Source organism: Odocoileus virginianus, chromosome 31 (genome assembly GCF_023699985.2).
Source record: "Odocoileus virginianus isolate 20LAN1187 ecotype Illinois chromosome 31, Ovbor_1.2, whole genome shotgun sequence".
NCBI lineage: Eukaryota > Metazoa > Chordata > Mammalia > Artiodactyla > Cervidae > Odocoileus > Odocoileus virginianus.
In genome coordinates this window covers 10,647,524-10,666,224 of record NC_069704.1, presented here as the reverse complement: position 1 = coordinate 10,666,224, position 18,701 = coordinate 10,647,524, and the positions used below count along the sequence as shown (strand labels likewise).

The window sequence follows — 18,701 nt, the reverse complement described above, 5'->3', positions numbered from 1 at the left end:
TTTGGAGATAGAGCCTTGAAAGAGGTAAAACAGTAAAATGGGGTCAGATTGGTGGACCCTAACCCAATATTAACCTCTATAACTGTAAGAAAACACATTTCTGTTGGTTAAGCTGCCCAGGCTGTGGTACTTTGTTATGTCAGCTCTAACAAACTAATACATATAAGTAACTACATTTTTCAAAAGTTAGCTTTCTCAAATTTGCAACTTGAAATTACACTTTTTTAAGTTTTCAGAAATAGGTTAAGAACTTTTACTCTTTGGGAGAAATTAACACCCCCATCACGTATGCAGTTTCTTTAAATTGGTCTTGGCAGTTCTCAGAAAAGCACATCAGCACCCCAATCCCATGTATAGACCTTTAAGACTGAACTCACACCACTTGACAGGACAGAACTGCAATGCCAGTCTGCAACAGAGCGCGCTGGGTAATGTCAAGGAGACCTGGGTTGTAGTCCAGACTCTGCCAGTGACTGCCATGTTGCCTTGGGCAAGTTACTTCCTTGAGCCACTCATTTTTAAAAGGTGAAAACTGAACTACGTGGGCTCTTAGATCCATTTACTAGATTACTTAGATCCATCCAAGACTGTGTGGCTCAACGATGGTTATTAAGCCTCTGCTGTGTAAATAAGCATTTCATGGTCAAAAAAGTTTATAGAAGTTTACAAAAACTGTTTTGGCCATAGGGTTATTTTACCTATCCCTGATAAAAATGCCTCTAGATCTCAAAAAAAAAAAAAAATGATCTAGTTACATTCATGGAGACAATAGATTTTCAGATGAGCAAGCAAAGATCAGTAGTTGAGTCCTCTATGCCATTAAAAATAACCACACACACACAAATTCCCACTTCCAAAAGATCCTAGAATAAAAGATTAAAATAAATGACTGCTTAGACTCCCATAATCCAGTAATAACCTAAAAATAAAACATTTGTCTATGGAGAAGAAATATATAGGCAGCTGGTAACTATGTTACCCTTTAATTGAAAAGAACACAAACTTGGTTTGAGATCACACCTCATGTCTCAAAATTTAAGTATATTTGCTCCCTAGGGAAGCCAAAAACTCGAAAAAATGTTCCAACTCTGGTTTGGCATTGTACATATATTGTCTGTGTGTGTGAAAGAGAGAGACAGAAAGGAAAGAGATATACACAGAAAGATAGCAAAAGACAGCACTCACGCAAATACACCAACGTGTACTTGTACAGAGGGGGCGTGACACTGACAAAGCTACTTGTAGGATGATTAGAAAAGCACTTTGTTTCTTAAAACGAGAACTGCTCCTGAACTAAACGAGAGATGATCAGCAAATTTAGGGTTGTTCAGTTTTTAAAGCTGTGTGCACATTTGCCTGCTATGCTGTGACTGTACAAGTTTAGATGGATGATTATGACAAAGAAAGAAAATATGAGATCATTAGAATTACAGGTAAGACAAGGGGAAACCCAAAGTACAGACAAGAACACAGAAATATTTTAAGAGAGTACAGATGTCATGACATTTATTAAAAGGCATGCTACAATGCTATACTTGTTAGGAAAAGAGAGTAGAGATATCAATAGGCAGCAAATATACAAACTGAACGAAAATGGAATATACTGTAGTGTACAGAAGCTTTAATTAACCATGCACTACGCACTTAGAAAATATGTTTTTTAATATTTTATCATCTCTTTGCATTTATAACATGATTCACTTCGACAAACACAGAATCCTTTTCTTCCAAAGCCACAAACTGTGTTACAAATGAAAGCTGGTACTGCAGCTTATCAAAATATACAAGACAATTGATGTTTTATATAAAACCACTTTATATGTCAACTTGTTCCCCAAAACCACTTTTTCCCCCCTTTTTTGGCCTGGTTTAAAAAAATGTTGTTACAAATATTTACAGCATTTACTTCTGTTAGATGAACATTCTTATAAACTGAAAAAGGGAATTTTATGAACAGACCACATAAAACACGAGACAATGTCAGAGGCTCCTAGCTGTGCTATTTTTTTTTTTTCTTAAATACAGTACTGAAAATGCCCATTGAACCCTTATCATCTAACCCATTCTGTTCACATTTAAACTCCCATTTTCTCTAAGTAGTCTATTCACCAATAGGAAATAGAAAGTAAAGGCCGCTTTGCACTGGGTCTTCTTTCAGAAAGGAGCTTGGGAAAAAATGCTTAACAGAAAGGAGTCAAAACCAGAACAGTCAGTCTTTGGTCAGAGCAATGAGGTGACGTTTTGATGCAAAACTCTGCTTGGTTAGCAATCTCTATAATTAGTACTTTTTGGATGTGGGATGAATTTTTTTACAGATCTGGGTATCAGTGGTAAAGGGAAAAAAGGCCAGAGTATGATTTTTTAAATGACATCAAAAATAGTTATTTAAATATTATTACAACTACTACACAGGTTCAAGAACTAAAAATAACCTAAAAACAACAACAAAAATCTGTTTACAGTGCTGATTTAAGCTTGCCATAAGCAGCTTTCAACCATGACTATTATCACCAAGGTCACTGGGCCAGAAAAATACCCCTGTTCTCTGGAACATATGCCTCAGGTTACAGAAATGAAGATGACTGCCACAAAGACTTACAGCAGCTCTGTTCTTGGACCTGCACATGCTATGAATATTATATGAGGAAGGCAAAAAGTATAACTGAGACTTCATTTTACAGTTACAACTGTTTCCTTGAAAGAATGGTCTATGGGATAACATTCTTTTAAAATTATATAGTATGCATTTCCTGAAAACCAGAATATTGATACTACCACCTAAACCTCAAATAGGAAGAAAGAGCAATTAAGACTACTGAAGAAGGCACATAAACTTTGGTCCTGTTTCTTTTGTTTTTCTCCCTCTATAAAACCCCCCAAACTGATATTTTAGTAATTTTCTATTTTTTTAAACCATTCACAACTAGCTGTTAAAATTTGCTCTGAAAAAAGACTGCAAATAGTCTTCTAGATAATAACAGCTGAATTAAGAGACAGCTGAATTACATTTTCTTTAAGGGAAAAGTTTTGTGCAATCTAAATGGTATTTCTTTTTAGCACAATAGTAGATTATTTTAAGTCTGGCAGTTTTATTCTTGTTAACAACAGATCAAGACAAAGGAAAGGTTAAGAAGAATGCTTTTACCCATAGTCATGGTGTCTTTTTGGTTTTAAAAATAGCAGTACACAGTAGTTTTTCTAAGAGAGAGCCTGACAATTTGGCAAATAAGGTTTTTAAGTGACTCACTGGGGGCAGGGGAACACATACTCTTGAGCTTGTCATCTTTCATCCAAAAAATATTTAGTGGGAACAGAAGGGGAATTACATGATAATACAATCAGTGTATAACCTGGCTGCTTAATAACACGGAAGTTTCCAAAAGTTTATATAAAACTGAACAGAGACATTCAAGAGCGTTACTTCTAATCATCTGAAGCAGAACCTATAATGACCATAGTGCTACTGCTGCTGCTAAGTCACTTCAGTCGTGTCCGACTCTGTGCGACCCCATCCCTGGGATTCTCCAGGCAAGAACACTGGAGTGGGTTGCCATTTCCTTCTCCAATGCATAAAAGTGAAAAGTGAAAGTGAAGTCGCTCAGTCATGTCTGACTCTTCGCGACCCCATGGACTGCAGCCTACCAGGCTCCTCCGTCCATGGGATTTTCCAGGCAAGAGCACTGGAGTGGGGTACCATTGGTGGAGCCAAAGAAACACTGCTTCCATAAGGAATCAGGCAGGCAAAAACTGTCTCTAGAAACTATGAGATTTGCAACTTTCAACAACAAAATCAGAAACATTACTACAAGTAACTTAGCCTCAAAGAATTTAAGGCATTCTGTAGGCACTACTGGGCAATTCTGATACTCTCCAGTAAGTTATCAAATTATTAAGCTTATTTTCCTATTTGTATCTCACACAAAACACAATTTACTACTATGCAAGTTATTTAAATCTCAAAACTTTTTGGCATAAATTGCTACCATTTAATGTGTACTGCTATTTTTTTTTTCAGAGTTCCATACTATAGGTTTTTGTTGGTTATTCATTTTGTACTGCTATTTTTAAAAGTCCTGAATATATATAATTTGTGTCAAAGTCAGACACCTCCAAAAATAAGACAATTCTCCTGGAAATAAAGTAAATAAACTTTAAAAGGATACTATGACAGCTCAACAACAACAACAAAACATTGCTTAGAAGATATCAACTAATTGCATGCCAAAACAAAAAATACAAAGTTCTAGTTTTTCACTGCCCTGATATTTTTAAATCTTTTTACAGAAACTATGTCAACACAAATACTGTAGACCTCTATAATTCAAAGAGCAAACAGCCCAATATGAACAACATCCATGTGCTACAGCTAATTTTAGACACAAAATGATGGTTTCGAACACAGTTTTAAATAAGAATATCTCACTTTTCCAAATCTTAATTTGATTAATGTTTCTGGTCAATAATTTAAGATGTATGTAATGTACATATGTATGTACAACATCAGAGGAGTGTATGTATGTATATACACTAATCTATACACACACACACACACACACACACACACAGCCCTGAAAAGGATTCAAATGTTCTCTCTCAAACATAAAGGCCATTTCCTCCTTCAAAATTACACCAACACCGTTCATGATCGCCCTTCTGCTACACTTCTGCTACACTGGCACTGAATGTTACAAGAAGCATGAATTGAAACTACACAGTAATTCCTAACTCCAAAAGAAAAAAAATCCAATTTAAAATGTAACTGAAAATTACAATAGCGCTTGTAAAGAAGGAAAAAAATGAAGCAAATCTGGAGTGATTTCTTAAAGAAACTGGTTTTTTCTCCCTTCCCTCTTACTCAGTGTTTTGGTAAAAATATATTTTATAAGTGAAAAAAACCCCAAAAAACCTAGATAAATGAGTATACCTATCAGCCAATACTAAAACTGATCCATTTCAAAGATCTCAATTTAGTGTCCTTCATATTCTACCAACTAATTGTTGCCCAGCGTTGAGGAAATTTTGCTTTTGAACAATCCAGAATGTCTTTTGTATTCTCCAATATTTTTGCAAATTTTTTTGGTTAAAATTTCCCTGTTTAATTTAATGGTTGGAATATAATAAGAAATTGAGATATTCTTTTAAAAGGTGAGATGAGCCACTCTGAGAATCTGAGAAAAGTGAAAAAGGGGTAGACAAAAATGACCCTTTTAACAAATTCTGCTTTAAAAAATCTACTCAAGCACTGAAGGAGTAAGTAATCAATGCAAAGTATCTAATTTAAAAGAAATAATTTTACATTCTACAATCACTGAAACAACATTAAAACATATGCTTACATTCAACTAAAGAGAGGGACAGAGCATGAGAAAGAACCCACTCCTTCTCATACTGCATATATGTGGGCACGCACTCAGTACTGGAGCTTCACTAACAAAGAAAAGCAAGTTCTCACTTGAGTATATGACAAAAACCAAGCAATCCTGAGACAAATTCTAATGGGTGATAAAGATTAGACAAGATCCAGAAGCGGAGACTGCATTTTATAGCCCCAAACTGGTATGCTATAAGCGCAATGACCACTACTGGTCACAATATGAAGAGGCCTACAGGTGTGCACTGAGTTATTCCCAAAACCATTTAACCCTTCCCCACCCCACTTCTACACCAAAGCACCAAAAATTTGAATAGCAACTATTACTTCTTGAAAATCACTTAAAATTGCAATTAAAAAAACAAAACAAAACTTTAAAAGTCTTGCCAAAACAAGGAAAGAAAAAACAAATGCTCACCAAGCCCACAATATAGCTTTTAAGATACTTAGATAAAACTCTAACCTATTATATCATAAGCACATAATAAGGCACATAATAGGAAATTAAGTAAATACACAGTAATTCTGAATAAGTATTAGAGATTATAGTGGTACAAAAAACCCTTGAGATTAATTTTTTTTCTAAAAGAAGACTTTACCAAAAATAACTTTTAAAAAATCTGTCAAACCATGTGATAGACCTGAATATTTTCCTTAAGACTGTAAACTTTTTTTTTCTGAAAACAACTATAAAAAAGTAGTTTATAAGTAGGATTATTTTTCTTTTTAAATTTTCCAAGATCATATTACTAGGCAACTGTCATTGTGAAATTTAAAACATGATTTTCCCGAATAAAATTAATTATTCTGACACCTTAATAGATCCTGGTTGGATTCCACATAATTTCCCTGGAGACAAATGAGACATTTCATTCTCCAAATAGTTTCAAAAAGTTAAAGATATGCAAAGGAGTGTCTTACAGTGGGAAAAAAAAAACTGAAAGAAAACATCCAAGTTTTATCAATTTGCTTCCAATACAACCCAATTTATGTATAATAAGTATCAATATATGCCAAATAACTGTTATAACTTATAAGAGAACATAGTTTCCTACAGGACTCAAACTTCTGAATCATAAAGTTAAAAACTTGGTTGTAGGTCATTTAAATTACTTACATCAAGTAATTTTAAAAGTCTCTATGTTTAAATTTGTCAAAGTACAAAGGAGTTTAGAAATGTTGTATAAGGCTGATCTGGACCCAAATTAAAAGAAAGTCTGTCCTCTTGAAATCCAATTTAATATAGGGAATTAAATTACTGGAAAAAAAATTTTTTCCTGAAAATTATTTTCATTTTAGAAACAATGGTACAAAGGAAAAACACGCCTCTGATGACGTACTGGCAGAGGGGAGAAATGGGAAAAGAGAACATCCCTTGATTTTTTTTATATACTTGAACATCAAACTCAGAAAGAGTTATTTTTGAAAAAGAGGCAGAACTGGTCTTGAGCTGCTTCAGTCTATGTCTGAAGGTTCTACTGAAATCATGGTCCAGTCTTAGGAGAAAAATTCACAGAGAAGTCAGATTGTAGATTTTGAGAAGGAAACTCTGAGGTGATGATTTTCCCCAAGGTCATGGTTATGAAGCTCAATGAGGGCCTGAATTGCTTCTTCCACAGATCCCAGCTGAATGAGCGCCATTTTGCGGTCTTTCCTAAAGTGGCAGAAGAAACAGAACAAGTACACAGAATTAATTTTGCCTACAAACCTCTTTCCCAACTCTAGAAGACTTCATTAAATTACCATAAACATTTGCAAACCACGTTAATGTATTTTTTAAAAGAATGGACTTACTGGAAGAATTTAAAAGCCTTCACTGAACACCCAGCTTCTGTGAAAAGATTCTTCAGGTCATCTACTGTAACAGAGGGGCTGTGAAAACATCATCACAGAGACAGTCAATTATCTTATCCCTAGTTTTCAAATGAAGCAAAGATTAACTCCTGACATCATCAGGTCTCTAGAATATCTCACATTACGAAGAGCATAAAGCCATGCAATGAAGACATGATTTGCGCAAGTGCCCTTAAAGATCTTCAAGGTTGGGTTTCTGTGATGGCTTAGTGGTGAAAAATCTGCCTGCGATGCAGAAGGTGCAGGAGACTTGGGTTTGATCCCTGGGGTGGAAGACCCCCTGGAGGAGGAAAGAGCGACCCACTCCAGTATTCTTGCCTGGAGAATCCTGTGGACAGAGGAGCCCAGTGGGTTTTCATAGCATTGCAAAGAAAAGAAAAAACACTCAAGATTGATGCACGCATGTCTCCAGACAATGGAATTTTGTCTCAATTCTTCTGCATGAGACATGGGGAGTATCTAAAGGACAAGAAAATCTTTCTACATTTACTCTTTCAATGGGATTATTACCCATACGGCTTTAGTACCTAACTAGTACTTCCAAGCCCCTTCCCTAGCTCTGATTTGTCTTCGATAGTCCACTACTAGTCCAGCATAGTTTTAGTACTAATCCAGTACTTTTTCAATTACTTTCAGGATAATTATGAACATGTGTATGTGCCAAGCATGTTCTAAAAGAGCCCCCAACTACTCTTGCCTCCTAGTATTTATACCTTTTGGGTACCCCTCTCCCATACAGAATAAGGACGTCCTCTGTTAACCCTCAGGCTATTACAGAAATGACACGTGACTTCTGAGGCTGAGAGACACTGTGATTTCCACCTTGCCCTTTCTTGAATGGTTAACTTTGGAAGAAACCAGCTGCCTTTTCAAGCAACCCTATGGACAGGTGCTTGTGGCAAGGAACTGACTGAGCATAGGAGGGAGCCACTTTGGAAGTGGACTCTAGCCACAGTACAGCCTTCAGATGCTATGTTGTGGGAGAATTAGCCAAAACCTAAGCCACTTCTGGATTCCTGACTCACAGTAACAGTTTGAGATCAAGAACATCTACTGTTGTGTTAAGCTGTTAGGTTTTCGAGTGATCTGTTACATAGCAGTGGACAACTAATACGGTGGTCTACCACATGACAGTCCATTGACTAAAAGAAGACTCCTCCTCATTTCACAACTACCAGCAAGGATGGGCTTACAGAACAACAACTGGCTCTGCTAGGAGAGAGATCTGAATCCACATCCTATTGGTCGTTCACCTGGAATGTCACTCCTGAGTAAGTTACTTAATCTGAGCCTCTAACTTTCAGTGTTAAAATGAAACTAACAACCTTTACTCCAAAGGTTATTATGGATAAACTGCTACAGACAGAACACAGAACAGTGGTTACCAGAGACAGGGTAGAGAGAAACAGAGAGATATTGTCTAATGGGTACAGAGCTTCAATTTGAGATGATGACAAGGATTTCCAGATGGATACAAGTGACGGTTGCACACTATGAAAGTATATAATGTGAATGTACACTGAAACACACACTCAAAAATGGTTAAAATGAAGGAAAAAAAAAGGTTAAAATGGTTATGTATTTAACCACAATTTTAAAAAGAAGATTATTACGGAGATTAAATAAGGTAATGCATGTAAGACACCAGCACAGTGCCCAATAATTGGTAGATGGTTACAAATATATTAACATACTTTCTCTCTCCTACCTACAAGTCCAGTGTAGGCTGCAACCTGAGACCAGCTCCTGGACAAATGTCCTTAAGAGGGAGCCTGCTTTAGTCTTTAAATATGTTGCCTCTCTCCCTCATTCTGTAGTAATGAGGTGCTAAATTTCTAGATGCACATAATTGAGATTTTTTTTCTAAAGCTACTCCTCCTGTTGCCTGGAAGGCATAAGGCTTGAGCCACTGCCCAATTCAGATGCAAAGTTTCTCCATGTGCCCAACTAGAGACTAGTGAGGAGCCTGGGTATTCAACAGTATTTTGAATAATTATTTTCTGTTCCTATTCAACGGCCATTCTCATTTTCAGAAATGTCCCAGAACTGTACCCTTTTCCACTCCCTTTTAACTTTTTCCAAAGGTAAAAGTCTTTAACTTTTCACACACATGATTGCATACAACTATACCCCCCAGCTTTTACCCTTTCTTTCCAAAGCTTATCCTCCTTCATGTTATATAAAACGGTCATCTTTTTTGGACAAGGATTTCACAAATTAAAACTGGGATTTCCAGTTTTATATTTCTTAGGCTTTGATGATCATACATTCTAACAATTCAGCTTTGTCATACTGGCTCAAAAGCAGCCATAGCTAATACATAAATCAATAAATGTGGCTGTGTCTCCTGATTCTTTTTCATGGAAGGTGAAATTTTATGTAATTTTCTCAAATCACAAAATATTCTTCTTTTGTTTTCCCCCAACCACTGAAAATGTAAAAACCTGCTCTTAGCTCATGGGCCTTACAGGTGGATTTGGCCCATGGGCTGTAGTCTGTCAATCTCTAACCTAGATGATGACTAAAGAACAAGTCTGCTACAACACTGGTTACTACAGACTGGTTATAAGAAAATAATTTCTAGCTTTTAGATATTTATGTGGCTTGTAGGTTAAAAAACAGAGAATTCAGTTTTACCAAATTCTTGCATGCACGCTCAGTTGCCTCTGACTCTTTGTAACCCCATGGGTTGTAACCCCAAGACCACCAGGCTTCTCTGTCCATGGCATCTTCCAGGCAAGAATACTGGAGAAGGTTGCCATTTCCTACTCCAGGGGATCTTTCCAACCCAGGGGTTGAACTTGTGTCACCTGCACTGGCAGGCAGATTCTTTACCACCGAGCCACCTGGGAAGCTTACCAAATTCTTAAAAACATAAATTATTTGATTTTGCTATGCTGGGTCTTTACTTCTACAGAAGGATGAATGAGTATGTACCAATGGAATATCTCTGTATAAATGTAATTTTGTCCTTCCATAACTGAAAGGTAACTAGTTGCTAATGCCCTGTTTGGAAAGAAAAATTTTAAACACTGCTACCTTTACTTTTGGAGTGTAAGTTTAGATAAATTCTTAAGAGATGATGGCAAATAATTCATCAGACAAGAAATTATTGAATTTCTACTACTACATTAACAATAATTTGTTTTTATCTCCCCAAACCATATACCCTAGGTTATTAATCACTGAAATGAATAGTAACAAATTAAGATACATACGGGATGTTGGAAAGATGCAGAGTAGCTGATGGGGGGAAAATATTCTGGAAGTTTTTAGAGCCAGGTTTTTTAAAGCGATGCAAAGGACTATTGCTAAAATCCTTAGTCAGACCTTGGTCTTCTTGTCCCTCTCGAGGAAGCTGGACTGCCTGGTGCTTGGACAGTGTGGCACGAAGCACCTTCCCGTAAAGCCTCTGGCCGCTCAGATGGCTCATGGCTGGTGCATGAGGAGAAAACAAGGAAACTCTGGGTATTAAGGTGGAGTCTCTGTAAAACCATCATAATTCTTTTCATTTGGTCATTTAAAATTATATTGTCAGTTTGAGGGCTTAAACGGTTTTAAATTTAAAAACTCTTACATATGAAAATATATTAAATGAGTTTGTTTTACCATAATGAAAAGCAATACAACAAAAAATACCTATTTTCCTAGCAGAGTGCTAAAACGTTTCAGAATGCCTGAAATATACATGAGCTCAGGAAATGGCTACTGAATAAATTAATCTCAAGTAAAACTTCTTAAAATAAATATCTGACTAGTAATATTTCAACAGCCACTATAAAAATGAATGATGAGATAGCAAAATGATACTTTCTTGCACTATCATTATGAACTTTTAAGCAACAGTTCTAGAAAACTTAGAAGGGAAACAAACAAGTAAACAAACAAAATGAAAGAAAACAAGTCATGTTTATTAGTTTAAAGCTAATGGAAAAATTCTAGAGTCAAAGCTCTAAACATCAATGATAAGTTCAAACAGATAAATGAACTTCAAAGAGTTATAAACATTTTTAAATCTTAAAATGTAAGCAGATCCAAATAATAATGCAGACACTGACATAAAGAGGAACTCTTTCTACTTAAGCCGTTAAGTTTACTTCACAGGAAAATTCACATACAAAAGGGACATATAATATGCACATATAATAATGACTATTATTAATCACTAGTACCTAGTTGAGCTTGATTTGCATCTGCCATCTGAACCAATGCATTTTCTTTCTTATTAAACATTATCTTCACTCGATGTACATCACCATATACTCCTAATTAAAAAGACAAAACAGTTTTTTAGTGTTGACTGTGTAATGTTCAATTAATTTTAACAATATATTTAAAGAAAGCTTCTTTTCTCATGCTATATGCTTTCCCTGAGCAATTTCATACATACGCTTCCATATTTGTAGCTATATTCTAGATTTATTAATCCCTTCATGTGGATGTCCCATAAATACTTCAAGTTTAATATATTCCAAACTGACTCATCTCCCCTTTTCTGTCCCCTCCTATGTTCACTAACTCTCTTGATAAACAGTATCATCATGCATGTATTTGCTCTGGTCAGACACCTGGGAGTCATCTTTTGACCTACTCCTTTCCTTAAGTTCTTACATCCTATCAACTACCAGTACTCATTGATTCTATGGCCTAAATCTCTCTCACATTTGTCCACTTCTCCCCATCCTCCCTATCATTGAAGCTATTATCACTATTTCACAACTGGACAATCACAGTAGCCTCCCAAATTGATCTCATTACATCCAATTTTTCTATATCAGTGTTCCCCAAAGTGGGACCCACATCCCAAAAAGCAGGCAAAATGATTCACTGAGGTGTGGGAGGATAATGAAAGTGAAAGTGAAAGTCGCTCAGTTGTGTCGGACTCTTTGTGACCCTATGGACCATACAGTCCATGGAATTCTCCAGGCCAGAATACTGGAGTGGGTAGCCTATCCCTTCTCCAGTGGATCTTCCCGAACCAGGAATCAAACCAGGGTCTTCTGCATTGTAGGTGGATTCTTTATCAACTGAATTATCAGGGAAGCCCGAGAGGATAATAAGCTGTTATTTATCCTGATTTGTTTATATAAACCAATATGAAAAACTACATTTTACTAATTTTCAACATATAGAAGAAATTATAGGTGGAAATTTTCTACAATGTGAAGGACATTTTCTCATTTTTTTCCATTTAGTGTGCTAAAATATATTGCAGTTCATGTGGAATAGGGTATCACCAATATCGTAAAAATAAGATCCTTAAAGAGTAGCACCATCACCATACTGTGTAACAGGATGGGAGAATGACTATGACAATTCTCAGGGCACACAAAGGAGAACTGGTTATCTTATGGGCAAGCCCCTATGAGCAGCTAAACTGAGAGATGAAGAGTAGCTAAATATATATATATATGTAAGTATCCCAAATTTGCTATCCTTTTCAGAAATGACAAGTGCTGAAATATTGCTGCTCAGTTGCTCAGTAGTGTCCAACTCTTTGCACCCCCATGGACTGTAGCATGCTAGGCTTCCCTGTCCCTCCTGGCCAAAATAAACGCCCTTTAAAAAATAATATACAATTTGTATTTCAAGCTGAGGGTGATTTTTTTTCTAAATTAGTGAGAAATAAACTATTTTTGGAAAGAAATGTGCTCTGGCTACTAAAGAGACATATGAAAATTTAGCATGAACACATGATTTTGTTACTGATAATCACATAAATGTGTCATGAATTAAAACTATTATAGAAACTGTACATGAGTATGAAGTATCTCTGTGGGTGACAGAGATACTCTCAAATTGAACTCTGGTGATGGCTGCACAACTCTGTACATTGACTAAAAATCACTGAGTTGTATACCTAAGTTAGTGAATTGTATGGCTGTAAATTATATCTGCAAGATGTTGTTAAAAAAAAACCTATTATCCACTCAAAAAATTTGAAACAATCTCTCATTCTATTAAAAATTTTTCCAAATGAAGATTATTAGTAAGTTTTAGCCCCATTATTCTAATGCAATAGATTTCAAGATCAACTAATTTAACAAGAGGAAACATGAAACTTTTTCCAAGTAAAATACATCAAAATTTAGTGGATTAGACTAAAAAATTAGTATCTTAATTAGTACAGCAACAATGCAACACTTTCATTCATATCACATTTTTATATTTTTCAATTAAAATGTTTTCTTGGCCATGCCACGTGACTTGCGGGAGCTCAGTTACCCAACCAGAGACTGGACCCAGAACCTAGCAGTGAAGCACGGAGTCCTAACCACTGGACTGCCAGTGTATTCTTATGAGGTATCTGTTTCAGTTACAACTACCATCAAGTATGAAAACAAAGTGAATTTAGAATCAGATTTTGGAATGCTGATTCAAAGTGAAAAAGATTTTTGAAAATAATGAAGCATATTAAATCTTATTTCTCACTAAATGTTAACAAGATTTTTATTTAAAAAACTTTGTAATAAAAATCTTTAAAATATTAAACATTGCTTACTTCATAGTTCTTGTATTTCTGTTTGTAATATAACACTATACATAAAGAGTACAGTAAAAGATTGGTGAAATTTATGATTAATTAATCATATATAGAGTACATGTTACTTTTTTTTTTAACTGAGAGAGGTACAGTATTAAAAAGTCTAGGGATTATTTTAAAATCTGAATCTCATTATGGATTCCCATTGTTCTTAGGTTAAAAACCAAGCTCCTTAATATAGTTTACAAAGCTCTTACTGGCCTTGTCCCTATTCGTCTGTCCAGCTTCAACACGTCTCACCCTTACCCTGTCCACTAAGTTTCCTTCATTTCCAGGGTCCGAGAGCTCTGTCTCTCACTGCTAGTATCTGTGAAAGGACATTCGCCCTCCCTTTCTGCCTGGCTAACACAACACTTCCTCATTTCTCACAAGTCAGCTTAACTATCATTTCTCTGTACATCGTATTTGGTTCCCTCAGCAAGGTTAGGTCTTCCAGCTGTATGTTCTTATTACAATCTCTATTCCCCTTTTTATAAAACTTTGTTTTACCTATAATCACTTAACAAATCTTCCTTGTTATTCCATCCTGTGTCAAACACACTAATTGACACACAGCAGCAGTAAGTATTACTGAATGATGCAAAGGGCTCAATTCACATCATAGCTAATAATAATAATAAAAAAAAAATAGTAAAGCAAAAGAAATTACTTACCAAATAGTATAAAAAGTCCATGTGGTGTGATGAGCTGTTTGAAAAGGAGAACACAAAATATAAGGGTCTCATTAACTAAAATTTTTTTAAAAGTTTATTTGTAAAAATGAGAGTTGACTGTGTTTCAAGCATTGCTTTTTTACATGCTTCTTATATGTACTAGTGATGAACTTTAATACAAATTCTTAAACATTTCCATTTGAATTCAACTCGAAGACAGAAGCTACAATATTTCCTCCTGAAAGACTTTTTACATATGATACTTTCCAACTCACATCAGGATTAAGATTGGTGACAAGCAGAACAGAATTTCCTGGCATACCACCAGCCCCAGGAATGGCCATCCTTCCAGTGACAGCGGAGGAGGTGATTGTGAGGGGGCCGAGAGCTCCGGGACCTAGTCCAGCTGGGACCGACAGACCTTTACAAAACAGCAGAAGCATTTCATATTCTAGTTATCTGGAGAATTATAACACTTGATGCAACTTAAGAAAATAAATGAATGCAAAAGCAAAAATAGAGAAGAAAATGTTTCAAAGCTACCATAAGGATAACAGAGGTCAATCCAGACTCTGGACGTAGAGTTTCTCATTTGTTGACATTATCATACTTAATACTCTATATAACACTTTGCAGACCAACCAAATTCACCAGTCTTAAAGCCATGAGGTTTTTTAAAAGGGTCTATAACTACCAGTACTCCTTCTATTTCTTGAAATAGATATATTCCAATACATTTCTCTAAAGCAGATATAATTTTCGTGTTGACTTCTACCATTACATCATATATATGTGTGTGTGTGTGTGTGTGCGTTTACATATATATATCCTAAAAGCCCTTCAGCAGAAGTCACATATATGCAAGCTAGGTAGTAATGCATGTTCTAAAACTGGACTGTGGTAATAATGGCTGTACAACTCTGTAGATTTATTAAAAATCACTGAGTTGTATATCTAAAACAGGTAAATTGTATACATATATTCTGCATGGGGGAAGAAAACATTTTGTAACCTTGTAAAACATTATTACCATCAACAACAAATTTATGGAATTCAATATTATTTTGGAGCAAGAATTTTCAGAGCTCTCTATTCCCCTAGATACTGCAGAAACTACTGAAAGCCCTATAATACTGGAATACTGACACTATATACAATACCCAAAACACTACACTTCTTCACAAGGTCCAATTATTTGTATTCTCAGCTTAAAAACTGTCAAAGATAAAATTCCCAGTTAATGTAAAATGAGCCAATTCTTTAATGTATTGATTCTAAGTTCAAAATTCCTTATAATAGAATCTGGCCACTTTATCACAAATCAAGTGTATGCATATACCCCTCTATTACACCTGAAAAGCCTTATCAACTCAGGAGCCCTCTTCATGCATTTTTTTTCTCCTTCTTAACATCTACTACAGTGTTTTATAGATACAGCATGTCAAAAAAATGCCCCAAATGAAGGAAACCATATATCGCTACCTCCAAATGTGTAGCTCTTGGGAGCTTCAAACACATAAACACAATGTGTAATGCCTTCATTTTAATGACATAGATAAGATCACTCACTTAATTAAACATGTTAAAATGTCTTAAAATCACCAGAAACCTAAAACTCAAATCACTCTTTCTTTTTAGTTAACTTCATCCTCTCTCCTGAAGAGAAGAGTTACAATTCCCAGACTTAGAAAGGGAGGATACAAACATCATTGTCAGAAAGTAGCTATGCTGCAGTTTAAAATAGTTATATTCACAGATCAGCTGGAAGCTATAAAGGTAATATGTAGACTAGACTTAACACTGCATCACTCTTCCAATCATCAACCTCAAGTGTTTTCTTTAAGCACAAAACCATAAAGTATTTTTTCTCCTTCAGTTATAATCAAATTCATTTTGCTTATTAGCTGGAAGAGTCAGAGTCATTATCAAAGCATTAACTGATCACTCTCTCTCTCTTAATTATTTTCACTAGCTAAAAGAAAAAAATGTGTATACATATATATATATATTTTCTGAAATAAAACAGCATGCATATCCTCTATAGTAATCTTCCAAACCCATTAATTTTTTTTAAAAAGTACTTACAGATAAAATAGTAAATGTTTATTAATTCAAATGTTTGCTGTCTGCATGATAAGTACTGAATGCCATTATAGGCAGTAAGGATAAGTAAGACAGAAGTCTATTTAACATGTAATTGAGCTGCTTATCAGCAAGCAGCTCATCTGTTTTATATAACAACCAAAGAGACAAACCTCAGGTTATTTAATATAGTCAACCTATAGTTATCTGTGCCAATGGCAAGTATAGATGATGCAGAACAGATAACAGAATTTTAGTGCTGAGAATGAAACCAGAATTATGTATAAACAGAAGGAAGCTGTACAATCATCTACTGTCCACGAGCCACTTCCATGACTGACACATGTAATGCTTTTCTGGTAAATCCTTCAAACATGGTCATATCTTTCATTTTGATAATTTCCTAGAATATATAAGTCATCATTAAGAAATCATTTCAACTTCAGCTTTAAAAGAGTCACCTGTAGCTTGAGGAAATCCAATAGCAGGCGCAAATCCAGCAGCCCCTGCATATGGTGAGGAAATGATTCCTGGTGCACCTAATGGGGAAGAGAAGATGAAATAAATACACTACCTTCTATAAAGATGGTTATCAACACAATAAAATGGCCATATGAGGGTATATTGTGGACAAAGAGATTCTATTACGAGTAAACATTTGTTCAACAGATGATCCTTGTTGTGTTGTCTAAGAGCCTCTGTCACTTCCAGAGGCTAATCCCTTTCAACTGGGTTCAAGGTTTAAGACTACAGCTAGAATGTTATTAATATTTCATTCTGAGTTATTAGTTTGCTATTTAGTTTTATTTGGTTTTGTTATTTAGGTTGATATTCTTGCCCTTATTTAGAGCACTGTTTCTATGTAAAAATCATCAAATATTCACTAAACTATACTGTACCTGTGGGGTACTGTGCTCATAAAAAGAAATATGAAATAAAAATCCTTGCCTTTGAGAGGCTTTTCAAAGTAAAATTATTAATTATATAAGATTCACATGCTGAGGATCTAGAGGTTTAAATACAAATGTACTGCAAGTGGTCTAAGAAGGGATTGCAAAGGATCTCTGGGACTGTTTGAAGGCTTCTCAGGAGGTAACACTTGAGCTGGACATTAAGTGAAAAGTAGTGCTTAGTGAGTACCAGATGCCAAACAAAGGCTGATATTCCTTCTCCGTTTAGAAGCCTGGTGACTGTGCACCATCAACAAATACAGGAGTCAGCTCTAAATGGTGGAATCATTACTAGTAGGAAAACAGTTTGATTTAGGACAAATTAAGGTCAAGGTGATAGTAAGACATGCAAATGGCAATGCCACAGTGGAAATGAGGGGGTAAACTCAGAATTTTTAACTACTACAAGATACAGATTTGTAAATCATCTATACAGAAATAAATGTAAAAGCCACATGAAGAAAAATTCCACCAAAAAGGGCAAAAGACAAGAAATGAAGAAAGCTAAAAAGAGAACCAGGGAGTATCAGTACACTTAAGTGAAAGAGGAAATTTCCAAGAAAAAGAGAGAGAGAACAGCCTCAGAAAAGAAAACAATGAATTATAGTCCCTTATGATCAAGAGACGGAATTTCAGGGAGAGGGGTCAATACAAGTCAGGAGAGTGAGAAACATAAATGGGAGGCAAGAGTTCTAGAGCGATAGTGAGAAGCTAGACTGTAAGTCAAAGGGAGGGATTTGGTTTCTGTTTTTTTTTTTTAAATGAAACAGTGATATGCATATTTATAGGAAGTATGTAGGCTGTGTTTTCCAGAGGAGTTAAAAGATCACATAAGTTTATTCTCTTCATTAAAGAGAATTATTTAACAGAATTTGTTAAATATGTGCTATGATTTATTAAAGTAATTCAAGAAAATATAGTCATACAGAGACTTCAGGGACAGAGCGAGCAGAGAGAACTGACAATAAATGAAGACACAAAAATGAGAAATACAGTAACTGATGAAATAAGAGAAATATCACTGAAAGCACAGGAGAAGACAAGCATCCCTCTGGTGCTAAGGAAGCACTGAATAACGCATACAAGCATCTCTGCCCTTGCTAAACTTATATTCAAGTAGGCTGAAGATCATAGGTAACATGATTCATTTTCATAACAACTATTTTAAGGCATAGAGGAAGACTTACCCAAGACACTTCAATATGGATATGAGTTGTTATGAAAATTTACACTGGGAAGTTAAACGA

General features: G+C 35.4%; 1 protein-coding gene across 6 annotated transcripts in view; it reads right to left on the bottom strand.

Moving 5' to 3' along the window:
* Positions 1–1,478: 1,478 nt before the first annotated feature.
* The window catches only part of PTBP3 (polypyrimidine tract binding protein 3), an 84,607-nt gene continuing 67,384 nt past the window's right edge, over positions 1,479–18,701 (bottom strand). For all 6 annotated transcript variants that reach the window (XM_020901966.2, XM_070459277.1, XM_070459279.1 and 3 more), the window contains 7 exons: positions 16,966–17,043; positions 14,698–14,843; positions 14,423–14,456; positions 11,398–11,490; positions 10,444–10,660; positions 7,166–7,243; positions 1,479–7,025 (listed from right to left, as the gene is read on the bottom strand). In XM_020901966.2, coding sequence (XP_020757625.2) covers positions 6,893–7,025; positions 7,166–7,243; positions 10,444–10,660; positions 11,398–11,490; positions 14,423–14,456; positions 14,698–14,843; positions 16,966–17,043 — 779 coding nt within the window. In that variant the 3' untranslated portion in view covers positions 1,479–6,892. The remainder of the gene's footprint in view (positions 7,026–7,165; positions 7,244–10,443; positions 10,661–11,397; positions 11,491–14,422; positions 14,457–14,697; positions 14,844–16,965; positions 17,044–18,701) is intronic.